Here is a 12,404-nt window from a genome sequence, read left to right as displayed (position 1 = left end):
ACTGCTTGCAAAAATAACTTTTTTTTCTAGCACATCAGATTTTTGAGATGTATTGTTTTTAAGTTTGACCTATAAAAGTTCGCACAATACGGATTTTACCTAGTGTTGGAATTTTATAGCTATGGCATTTCAGTAAAAAAAAATACACCTGTTTTGGAAAAAGTAACCCTTAATTCATAAATACTACTAAATATATTAAGATGTTACAAATTATCTATGGTTATCATCATCAACTTCCTCATCATTATCATCAACTATAACGCACTTATGGAGTTACTTCATTTAGATCAGGGGTGGGCAAACTTTTTTATCGGTGGGGCACAATAGTTTCTAAAATTTGACAAAGGGGCCGGACCAGGAGCAGAGGGATGGAGTGTTTTGGTAACCACACCTTATCGGGAGAAAAAAAAAACATTTAATTTTAAATGAAAATGAACAAAAGCATTACAACAAAATATGTCTTTGGAAAAACCACAGTATTTTGAAAATAAAATATGAGCAAGGTTTATTCATTTAATTTTCCTCAAGTTTGGCGGGCCGTATTAAAACGTTTAACGGGCCGCATGTGGCCCCCAGGCCATAGTTTGCCCACGCCTGATTTAGATGCTGAGCTGAAGACTTCTTAAAATTGTTATTGTAGACCAAGTAAGTCATTTGTTTGGAATTAACTCAATTTCATTGACCGGAGAAGCCATTGAAAAATGTCCTTTCGTTACTCCCACGGGTCGAGGACAGTACCTAAATTTGGTGTGTGTGCGCGTGTATGTGGGAGTGGGCGTGCATGTGTGTGACAAAAATTCCTAGCTTTTTCGGAGTGTCACTTGCTCTTGAATTCCTGCCCGACAGACACAACAACAACAGGAAGAAGGGCCATTTTCACAGGTGTCAGGAAGTGCAGGAAATAAACACGCCGAATGGTGCGCAAACATTTTTAGCGTACGTTATTTAAAGAGTCTGAAGTATAAGGCTTTAACACCGTAGTGGAATTCCAGAGCATTTCGTACTTTTTTGGGGGGGAGAGAATTGGAATAGACGGTGATGAAAATATGCTGTGAATATTAAATATTGTTGTCATGCTGCGATATGGATTACAGATGATGATCTTAAACTATACCGATAGGGCAACCTGTAAGGCTCGTGGGCTACATCGATAATACAAAAAATACAAAAATCATATATAGTAGAAATAAAAGATAGAGAAAAGATTTTATAGTGCTCTAAAAGAGACAAAATTACTAAAAAATAAGTCTGTATGGGGGGGGGGGCGGGGGCGGGGCTTAACCTTGATTTAAAAATATTCTCCCGTTGGGCTGACTTGACTTCTGTTGGCAGTTTCTTCCATTTGTGAGCAGCAAAACACTTAACAATGCTTTACCATGTTTGCTTCAAACTTTGGGTCTTCAAAGTTTGCATCTTGGCTTATACGCCGTTAATATTTCTTGAATGTATTTTGGAGCTAAACCATTCAGTGATTCATAGACCGGTCGCTGAACTTTAAAATGCCAATTTTAGAATTGCAGAAATATGTTCTGATCTCTTTGTGCTGGTCAGAACCTGAGATGCAGCTTTTCGGAATAAGCGGCACTCTTTGGTGATCTTTTGAGGGAGTCCAGTCAGAAGAATATTTTGGGAATTGATTTGATAGAACAGGTCAGATCCAAATCTTTCAGCACAGCAAGGTTTTGGACTTGTTTTTTATTTTTGAAGAGAGTGACTCCAGGTTTATACAAAAAGTAAATCTATTATTTACAATATAATCTGCACCTTTCACGATTTATTATTCAACCTAATTTAGCAATAATGAATGATAACTATAAATGAAATGCAGAAGACGCTTCCAGAAACATGTTAACAAACAACAACACTCTTTGATTACTATGGATTTAATTGTAATGCCATTCTTTACATGTTTAGATCTTTTATACAGTACAAATACAATAGGGATGAATGATATATATAGTACAATGACTATGAAAAAAATTATACATTCTATTCTCTCACTTGAAGGCACACTATACATTTGGAAAATCAAGGGAAAAAAAGGTGATATTATCAACCATATAAATAAAATCAACATGCAGTCAAGAAGATGAGAATAAAATAAGGCCTGTCTGTTGATTTATAAGTTAATGCTACATTTCCACTGACTGAGTGATGGACTGAATGAATGTAGAAATGATTGAATGCACTGGTCAGCGAGGGTTGAGCCGCTTGGAAGCGTTGGATATATTTGCTGCCAGTTGATCCGAGAACTGAAGCTCTCCTGAACCCTCCTCTCCACCTTGAGGCTCCGTCTTGAGCTTGCCGGCCAATTTGGCGAAGAACCGGAGGGTGAGACAAGCACCTGTTTCCCTGTCACACAGGCCGCCTTTGCAGCCGCACGTTTTACGACACTCCATGCCATAGGTGCCAAAGTGGCAGTCTGGGAGGAGACAAAACAAATAATAAGACTTAAGTTTAGATATTGATTGATTTTTAAACAAATAATCCATGCGGAGGCCACTGGACCACTTCATAAAGTTCAATATTGGAATAGAAGATTCAGATTAAAATCATTAGTAGCATATTATTTTTAAATTTTGGAATTTTATGCAAAATAGATCAAATGAGCAGAAATCGCATTTAAACAAATGTTTTACAAACAAAGACTAAACTTTTATATTATAAGATGAAACATTTTCTAATGAATTATTACACATTGTTTAGAAAAATCCAATAGTTTTAATAAATTATTTTCAATAAGACAAACATTTAAATATTCACGCTGTTTATGTTTTATGAAATATATTTTGTTTGAAATAGCAGTTTCTAATAATTTTGAGTAATTTGAGTGCCACATGAGAAGAGTTTTCTTATTTTAACAGTCAAATATTTGGATTCAAAGATTAGATTGAGGATAAATGGGATAGGTAATGGGTGGTTGGGATAAAAAAAAAAGCCATTGAAATATGAAAAACATATATTTTACATATAATAGGAAAGATACATAAAAATATACAAATATTTGTTTAATTAAATATACATGGATTAAAATGTTGAATTGAAAAGTTGAAAATGCTGAATTTATTTTTCATATTTTAGACAATTGGGAGCATTAACATATTACATGTTTCTAATGTTTGAACACAATATATTAAATTACTTTAATATTTGACACGTTCTAATACACTTGCCTTTTTAATTCATCTCATTGTAGAACTATTATAATTTATTTGTACATGGGCAGACCCCCCGCCCCTCAATTAATTATACACGTGTCCCTAATAAAGTGTCCTGTGTGCATTTACATAAAGTTAGGGAGACAAGGCAACAAAATCAAATGGACATAAGATGTCAATAACACTGGCTGCATCTCGCAATATTTTGGCGCAATATGTCCCACGCAGTGAAACGTTACCTTTGCACACGCCGTATTCGTCCCCGTAGTCGTCCTCGTCCTTGTAGAACTCGCAGAAGAGGCCCGGTCCGCACTTGACGCCGTGCATGCCGGACACGGTGCGGTAACAGTGCTCCCCCCGGCCGGCCGCGCACACCCGGCAGCAGCCGCAGTCGTCCAGCACGGTGCGCGCGCAACCGAGCGTGGGCCCGCAGCGCCCCGCGTCGCACCTGTACGGACAGTTGACGGCGTACTTGACGCCGGAGCTCCACGTCTGGGCGCCGTGGGCGCTGTGGGTGAACAGCGAGGTCAGCACCGTGAGCAGCAAGAGAGACATGGCTGGCGAGGAGGAGGAGGAGGAGGAGGTGGTGATGCTGATGAGGAGATGCTGCGGAGGTGGACGAGCGCTTCTGCGAGGGACTCGGGTGGGAGTGAGGACGCGAGCATCAGCCGGAGAGCTTTTCACGGCATCCAACAAGTTTGTTTTGCACTTCGCTCTCGTCAATTTCCTCATTCCGCTCCCCTATTTTTTTTTTTAGAGATCCGGCGTGGAAGTGCATGGGATTAGCGCCGAGTCGTCATCCAGGAACTGAAATCCACGTGATGTCATGCCACAAGTTATCTTTGCTTTGTTTTTGTAGGAGACCGAGCAAGCGCGGTTGTCGTTAGCGTTCCACGGGCTGCTTTTCAACTAGAGGGTGCTGTTTCCCCAATCAAGGTGAAAATGTTGGGGTGTGTTATTATTGTAGTCGTAAATACTTTATTTGTTTCTTAGCATAACTAGTAAAGCTATACATTAATATAAACCATTTTATTAGTATTAGTGGCACTCATTTTTCGGACACCCTCCCCTCTCACTCTGCCCAAATTCACACCATCCCCCTTCCCCTCCTTTTTTTTTAACGAGCCCTGTGAGCCATGCCACATGTAATTTTTAGTGTTTGACACGGACCGCTGAAAAATGGATGGCAGTCCGCAAATGGCTTTCAGGCCCTAGTTTGGGCGCTCAAGTTTTTTTTTTATTTTTTATTTTTGTGCTCAGAAGAAAGTCTTGTCCAATCTAAAAAAGGAGCACTTGAGATACTCATGTGACTAAGTTGATGTATAGTTTGATCTTTGAAAGTGCTTGTGTAAACATTCACAGCATTCTGTCTAGCAGGCTTGCATTTTTCATTATTCGGAATATTGCAATCATTTTGGTGTAATTTTTTTTTTTTTCAAAACCCTTCCCAGTCTTCACATACTAAATCTATGCCAGCAGGGTATAGTGACAGCCAGAAAAAATACATTTTCTTCCTCAAGATGGCACACACATACAACTGAATTCTTATTACTAATATCATTATTATAAATCATAATTTCGGCATGTATATGTTTACTGTACATATTGCACGATTATTTAAATATGTTAACGTCAGCGAGCTATCATTTTGACCTGATTAAAATAAAACACAGAGAGATTGACCAGCCCGAAGATGATGATGACGATGATAATCAATGAAGATGAGGCGGAGTTGGACAATGGTGAGACACAAGATGGCGGTAAGGTAGTCATCCGACGCCGGCGCCCTTCAGCTGATATAACCTCAGAAGAAGAAAAGGAGGCGAGGGAGAAGCCGGGGCATGATATTTTTTATCCGAGTAGGAGCTCCCTCTAACGGGACAGGTAGCGCTGACGGTTCGCCGGCGGTGCTCCCGAGCTAGCAAACATGTCCGCAGCGGTTTCAAGCTACGAAACGTCCAAAATGTAGGGAAGCTAACATGCACACGTTAGCGCCATCGTCACACGCCCGTCTGGACGTCACCGATAAGGGGGGCTTGTTTTGCCGCCAGCTGTCACCCAGCCACACAGTCGAGTAGGAGGGCTCGTTTGGCTCGCCCTGACAGCCGCAGTGTGGCCAGCCCTGCCCCGCGTTAGCTCGCTCGGGGGACCCGGAAAAACTCGGATTGCGGGTACGGTGTTATCCATTGTGTCGCCGAGGTGAGTCGCCGCAATGTCACCGGTGTGTTGGGTTTTATCCTCCGTAATGGGTGGGTCATGTCTTGCTAATATGCTGTACCATCAAGTCAGCTAATGACCCCAGCATGGATGCTCATTCACACGCATCTTTGCATGAGGCTGCATAAAATCAGTCAATCGCACATGCTGCTCCATTTTTTTAGTGGCGTTGCCCTGGCGACAGGGCGCCCCCCGTACTATCACCCACCCCTCTCACTCCTCCTCATGGCCCACGTCCTAGTAAGGGGATCCTTCAACTAAAGTTATTGGATGGGTTCTGCTTCATTCCATAACCCACACAGGAAAAAAATCCAACCTCCAACTCGTGATAAAATGACATGAAAATGTCATTGTCATTGTCAGCATGGTGACTAGTGGTTAACGCGTCTTCCACAGTGATCTGAGGTTCTTGGTTTGAATCTCAAGTGTGCATGTTCTACCTGTGTTTGCATGGATTTTCTCGCTGTATTGTGCTATTTTGCACAGCTCAACCACAGTCAGCAGAGAGGCTCCAGTTCACCCATGATTCTTATGAGGACAAGACCTATATAAAATAGATGGATGAAATAAAAATCTTCACTAGTATTATTATAGTATTGTAAAAAATAAATACACATGCATGAAAACAATAATGTTTTTCCGCCTTACAAATCGTTAACATTAACAACCTCACTCATTACACATGCAAGAGTAAACACAATTCAATGTTTGACTCGCGGGTTTAATATTTTATCATAGTTTGCCATGCATGGTTAACCGTTTCAGTCCGACCTTCCGTTAGCCAATAGTGCAGCTCACTGATGCTGATTGAGTGACTTCTGGGAAGTCAAGAGCTTTCCCACTTGTATTTTTAGGTGCAAGTTTTTATCCAATCAGAATTCATCTGGCTTGTGTTGCCAGGCAGATTTAATAATACCAGTAGCACATACTATTGATCCAAGGCCTTCAAATCCAATTGTGTGAGGGTCTGTTCTGTGTGAGTGAAGGGGCTAGACTGAATAACTACAGTTAATTTCAGATTCATTATTCTTATTTTAGTGAAATAATGTGATTCTCCATCCACGAGCCGTGTCCCCCTGTTTATTGGAGGCGTAACAGAAAAGAAAGTCTTACACCACTATGAAAATGTCATATTTAATTTAATAACGTGGTTTAAATCAGTCACAGATTTGGCTCCTTAAAATAGTCACTTCAATACATTGACTACATTTGAATTACAGAGGGTTAGCTGGTTTTATTTTGCTTGCGGTGGCTGCTAGCTGACTTGACCGTATCACTGTTGGTTATTTTTGTCCAGACTGGAAACCGTATAGCCTTAACGTTCCGGTAGAAGAGGCTTGCAAACGTGCTTGGAGTTCCCTCTGTCTTTTCAGCTCGTGTCACGTAGCCCATGACCTGAGACTTTGATCCTGTCTCATCAACGGGTCATTTCTCTGGTTGATTCACTCGCACCTCTTCATGTTTGCCTTCTTTTTTCTAACCTATATGTGACATCTCAAGCTTTGTCACTTCACACCACACATTTGAGGTGCAAGTCCAAAAACAGATCTTTTAGTCTCAAGTTTACTAAGGCTCCAGATGTACATCCACAATCTAAATTCCCGTTTCTCCTCGTCTTTCAGGTGCTCATCAGGGTGAAGATAATGCTCAGACATGATGACCTCTCAGACCCATGTTTTGCTCAAGTGGCAGGAACATCTCAACAGTTCCTGGGCGGCGGAGGACAGCATGCAGACAGCCACCAGGCATGGGGCGGCTGCCCTCTACAGCAGGCTCCTCCACAACAAGGAGGTGGTGAGTCTGGCCCAGCCCGTCCAGGAACTCGTTGGCCCTCGGCTACCCGACTTTGAATGCGAGTCGTGCGCCGCCGCCGAGAAGGAGGAGTATCTTTTGTTGCTGCTGCAAAGTCAACGATGGCTGGCTCGCCGCATGCTAACGCAGACCCGCTACACGCAGGGTCTCCACCACCGGCTGGTGGCGCTGCAGAGGATCTTCTATGCTATTCACACAAAGTACCATGACAACTTCCGCACGCAGATTCCCTCTCAGGCCACCGAGAGCGGTGCGGAATGCGGTCATCTTGAGCTGGCCTCCGAGCCGTGCCTGCCAGGGGCGCTGCCCAAGGTCAAGTCGGGCACGGATGTTTTGATCGAGATGGGCGTACGGACCGGTTTGAGCCTGCTCTTCTCACTGCTGCAGCAGAACTGGAGGTACGCAGCATCTGAACACCCCGAGTCGATGCTGTGCAACGACGTTCTGGCCACCGCCTCCTCCGTGCTGGCGTCACTGCCTCCGCTTTCTCTGGCCAATGAGAGCAAGATCCCCTCCGTCGGGTTGGACTGCCTGACACAGGTAGCCAACTTTCTGAAGAAGACGTCGGCGAGTAGTGGGAGTGACGGCGCCGATCTGACGGGTCGTCGGTTGGCCCTGGAGCTGCTGCTTGGCCTGGCCATGCAGAGAGGCTCGCTCAAGTTTCTGCTGGAGTGGGTGGAGGTGGCTTTGGCGGCCTCCATGTCCTTGCGCACCTCTGCGCCGTCTTCCTCCTCCGCACTGAGCACACAGCAAGCAGCTGGTGTGGGATTCGACTTCATCCATCAAACTCTCCTTCAGATGAGACATTTTTCGGTAGGCTACAATTTAATGTATCATTATAATAATTCATTCGAAATATTGCATACATATTACAGTTTCTTTTGAGTAAGGAATGTGGTAACAACATATTATCCACTTCCAGGGTTTCCATGGAGACTCCATCAACATTCCAGTGCTCCAAAAGGACACGGACGGACTTTGCCGTCTCTCTCAGGCGGCCCTCTGTCTCTTTGAGGAGGTATAAGAGTCCGTCTTTTTCCTAAAAGCTTTCCAGGCACTCACTCTCTACCTGTCTTTTGCAGATCTGTAACCTGGCATCCTTTTGCCTGTGCTCCTGCAGCGCCGACACAGACGCCTCCGGATCCAGCAGCGAAGCCGTCGTGGTGTATGTGTGGGGCAGCAACAGCAGTCATCAGCTGGCGGAAGGAACGCTGGAGAAAATCTTGCTGCCCAAACCCACGCAGGGCTTCAGCGACGCCCAAATGGTGTGGCTTTAAGCACAATAACAGATCTCTGCCAAGACCAAAACAATCCTGAACATGTCCATGTCATGACCATGAACTGCTTTATTGAGGCCGGTCTGTCGGTGATCGTCGAAAATAGTAGAGTGGACACGAATAATGCCCCTGGCAACTCGCTACCTTTTATGGAATTTATTGCGCTCATGCCTTTTTTTTCAGATTGAGGCTGGACAGTACTGTACTTTCTCCGTGTCGGCGGATGGTGCCGTCAAGGCGTGCGGGAAAGGCAGCTACGGCCGCCTGGGTCTGGGCGACTCCAACAACCAGTCCATGCCCAAGAAACTGGTGCTGGAGCCTCACAGAAACATGAAGAAGGTGTCGTCCTCTAAAGGATCAGACGGTCACACTTTGGCCATCACCATGGAGGGAGAGGTCAGAGAATATGTGGAATATACGTTTAACATTGATAAACAAGATGTCCATATCACAGTTATCATGACCAAAATGATCCAGGTGCTGCTGCAAGAAATAAAAAAATGAGATTGAATGATTAGAGGATTTGTTATGAACTACGATTGGCGACCAAATCCGAGACTTTATCCTCCTCCTAACCCTGTCTTATCTCAATTTACACTATTACACTTAATAAAGAACTTTATATATATAATACATTTATTTACATTCACATTTATTAGATTTGATTGTTTTTTGAAAATTCGTGAACAATTGTGATTTGTTTTGGGGGATGGAACGGATTAATGGCATTTAAGTTCATTTCAATGGGGAAGAATTATTTGGTTTGCAATAAAACTCACAAGTCACTGCAATAACTATTTGAAAGATTTTGAAAATACTTCTTTTAGGTGTTCAGCTGGGGTGACGGAGAATATGGAAAACTTGGTCACAGCAACAGTGCTACGCAGAAATATCCGAAAATCATCCAAGGCCCACTATCAGGCAAAGTGAGGAAATGCGCTCTCTGGAGAAATGGGCCGATGATACATTTTTACATACATTTTGACGTGCACTTTCCCCGCCTCTATTCCAGGTTGTCGTGTGCGTGTCTGCCGGCTACCGGCACAGTGCTGCCGTGACCAACGACGGCGAGCTTTACACATGGGGCGAAGGGGATTTTGGCAGACTTGGTGCGGGTCTTTATTTTACATTCACTCTTGTCGCATGTTAGCATCACTCCGCCATCTTTCCCAATTTATCCCGCAGGCCATAGTGACAGCCAAAGCCGCAACACGCCCACGCTGGTGAAGGACATCAGCGGCGTGGGCCAGGTAGCGTGCGGCAGCTCGCACACCATCGCCGTGGCTCAGGATGGACGTACCGTGTGGTCCTTCGGAGGAGGCGATAACGGTACGCTCGTCACGATCAACACACCCGGTGTTACTGCTGTGGCGTTGGTGCCCTAACGTAGCTGCCGCCCTTTGCAGGTAAACTCGGCCACGGCGACACTAACCGAGTATATCGGCCCAAGATCATAGAAGCGCTGCACGGATGCATCATCAGGAAAGTGTGCGCTGGGAGTCAGTCGTCTCTAGCGCTCACCTCTGCGGGACAGGTGAGAATCTGGCTTTGACGATTTCAATTGGTGAGAGAAGTGAAGAGAACATGGTGGCGAGGTTGACAACTTTTCAGTGGAAACACAAAATAACTCCAAGTTTTAGTTCTGCGTTGAAACAGTATTTTTCTGGAATTGCTACTGCAGCCAGACGATAGAATGATCGCCTGTATCCGTCCAAGGTGTTCGCGTGGGGCTGCGGCTCGTGTTTAGGGTGCGGCTCATCCGAGATGACCTCCCTAAGACCCCGATTCATAGAGGAGTTGAGCATCACCAAGGTCATCGACATCTCATGCGGGGACAGCCACTGCCTGGCGCTGTCACACGGTACGATAAAGAGTGACCCGCTTTTCTTTCATGACTTCTCGCTTTCTCATGAGTATGTTGTGTTGCTTTTCTACGCAGAGAATGAAGTTTACGCCTGGGGCAACAACACCATGGGCCAGTGTGGGCAAGGCCACACGTCCACGCCTGTTACCAAACCCAAAAAAGTGCTTGGCCTGGAAGGGGTGTCCATTCAGCAGATCACGGCAGGAACCTCCCATAGCTTGGCTTGGACTGCGGTACCGACTGACAGGTAGATTTCTGAAGTGGGATCTACACAGATTGACAAGTGTAAATTCCAAGTGTAAGCTCTCCTCCTCTCTTTCTTCACATTGCGAAACATTTCAGACAAATAAAAACCTGTGTGTTTGTTGACATTTTTTTTCTAATACTTCCGTAAATTATATATGCTAATTTACATTAGCCCATCAATAGCATTTCTAGTTGTATGTTAGCATGAAGCTAGCCGACTTTTGTGAGGTGAAATTATCTGGTTGGGTTGAACATTTTGGTTTTTGAATGTGCAATATTTAATTCTCTTCAGTTTTATAGTAAACTTCAACTGTGAGTCACAAACAGCTCGAAGCATGCACGCTTGGCCCCTTTATTTGGAAAATGTGCTTTTGATTTTCTCTAATTTATACAAATTTATACTAAATAGGCGCTACACCATACACTTTAAGAGCACACACAGAAATGTTTTCCCTCATCATGTACGCGGTCTGAGTCACATTTTATAAATTGATGCATGGTCCCCATTTTTTCTTATAACAACACCGATCTGTCAGTAAGTGAATTTGTGTGTCTTTTGCCAGGCAGCTGGTGGCGTGGCACCGGCCTTTCTGTGTGGATTTGGAGGAGAGCACCTTCACTTACCTGCGCAGCTTCCTCGAAAGCTACTGCAACGGCATCGGGGACGATGCTCCCCCACCGCCATTCTTATCCAAACGGTATGTCTACGGTAATGCCGGAATTGATTGGTGAGAATTGTGTTTATCGGGTGAAACTGAAGCAGTGCCCAGGTGCTGGCTACTATGTTTTGTGTGAGGACGCAAATTTCTCCATTGGTTTTTGTTTATTATCATTTTCATGGATAGTTTTAAGCAGATGTCACGGAATAATTGATGTAGCGGGCCGGATGTGGTCACATAAGACGCACTCTCTGTATGTTACCGCAGGGAGCATCATCAGTTCATTTTGCTCTGCATGAAGCTGCTCTCCATCCATTTGTCGCTGGCTCACGCCGGGGGGACCGGTGCGATGGTGTTGGGCGCTCAGGGCAGGCCCCTCCGGAACCTACTCTTCAGGCTCATAGACACCAAGATGCCCGACTCCATACAACAGGTACATTTGCTTGTCATGATGTTAGTCAAATGGACGGAGGGCATACAGTATATACATTTTTTTTTTTTGTGTCTATGTACGCAGGCGGTTATAAACACACTCTCCATCGGCGCCTCGCTGCTGCTGCCTCCACTGAGGGAACGGACAGAGCTGCTCCTCTCACTCCTACCTCAGGGCCCGCAGAGTTTAAATGTTCTCTCCAAAGGGCAAGTAAGTGCAATTGTCTGCTATACGGACAAACGTTTTGGGATAAGTAGTATGCACACACACACACACACACACACCCTGAGTACAAATGGAAGAAAATATGGAATATATTAAGTACCCAATATTCTGCAAGAGTAGCCTTCCGGGAAGTGTACCTGTGGATAATTTTTGGTCCACATTCAGCCGAAAGGCATCATTTAGCCTATTTAGAATGTTTTTCAGGGATTAGAGAAAAATCACACCGCCAGTTCAGCATCGCCTGGGAGTTTGTGCAAATGACTCAGAGATGTGAGAGAAATATATGTGAGAAAGTATCTCTTCTGTGCATAAATAGTGTCAGCCTTGATGGCGCCTTCTTCCAGGGGCCGCATCTGAATTCATGAGATTACCTTCATACCTTCAAAGAGAAAAGTTAACAAAAGTTCAACACTGAAGCGCAAATCTGTCACTCACAAGAGTATAAGTAATTAATAGCGACTCAGGCGTAATGCCTGCAGTAACCCAGATCGCCTCTAGAAGCACTACATGTGT

General features: G+C 44.3%; 2 protein-coding genes across 3 annotated transcripts in view; one reads left to right on the top strand and one right to left on the bottom strand.

Annotated features, from left to right (window-relative positions):
• Positions 1 to 1,795: 1,795 nt before the first annotated feature.
• esm1 (endothelial cell-specific molecule 1) lies at positions 1,796 to 4,218 on the bottom strand. Its single transcript, XM_088280990.1, has 2 exons — positions 3,398 to 4,218; positions 1,796 to 2,422 (listed from the first exon to the last, which is right to left on the bottom strand). The coding sequence occupies exons 1-2, from the start codon at positions 3,888 to 3,890 to the stop codon at positions 2,193 to 2,195; spliced, it is 723 nt and encodes a 240-aa protein (XP_088137116.1). The 5' UTR covers positions 3,891 to 4,218; the 3' UTR covers positions 1,796 to 2,192.
• A 658-nt stretch (positions 4,219 to 4,876) lies between these two features.
• The window catches only part of LOC148319164 (putative E3 ubiquitin-protein ligase HERC1), a 33,963-nt gene continuing 26,435 nt past the window's right edge, over positions 4,877 to 12,404 (top strand). For both annotated transcript variants that reach the window (XM_088280989.1, XM_088280988.1), the window contains exons 1-14: positions 4,877 to 5,357; positions 6,998 to 8,000; positions 8,110 to 8,205; positions 8,270 to 8,452; positions 8,648 to 8,860; positions 9,292 to 9,390; positions 9,477 to 9,573; positions 9,650 to 9,793; positions 9,871 to 9,998; positions 10,181 to 10,325; positions 10,404 to 10,575; positions 11,138 to 11,272; positions 11,501 to 11,666; positions 11,751 to 11,876. In XM_088280989.1, coding sequence (XP_088137115.1) covers positions 7,029 to 8,000; positions 8,110 to 8,205; positions 8,270 to 8,452; positions 8,648 to 8,860; positions 9,292 to 9,390; positions 9,477 to 9,573; positions 9,650 to 9,793; positions 9,871 to 9,998; positions 10,181 to 10,325; positions 10,404 to 10,575; positions 11,138 to 11,272; positions 11,501 to 11,666; positions 11,751 to 11,876 — 2,676 coding nt within the window. In that variant the 5' untranslated portion in view covers positions 4,877 to 5,357; positions 6,998 to 7,028. The remainder of the gene's footprint in view (positions 5,358 to 6,997; positions 8,001 to 8,109; positions 8,206 to 8,269; positions 8,453 to 8,647; positions 8,861 to 9,291; positions 9,391 to 9,476; positions 9,574 to 9,649; positions 9,794 to 9,870; positions 9,999 to 10,180; positions 10,326 to 10,403; positions 10,576 to 11,137; positions 11,273 to 11,500; positions 11,667 to 11,750; positions 11,877 to 12,404) is intronic.

Source organism: Idiotropiscis lumnitzeri, chromosome 18 (assembly GCF_059441095.1).
Source record: "Idiotropiscis lumnitzeri isolate Australia: NSW breed Sydney's pygmy pipehorse chromosome 18, RoL_Ilum_1.0, whole genome shotgun sequence".
NCBI lineage: Eukaryota > Metazoa > Chordata > Actinopteri > Syngnathiformes > Syngnathidae > Idiotropiscis > Idiotropiscis lumnitzeri.
Note: the sequence above shows the minus strand (reverse complement) of the source record. Positions and strands in the feature narration are given on the sequence as shown.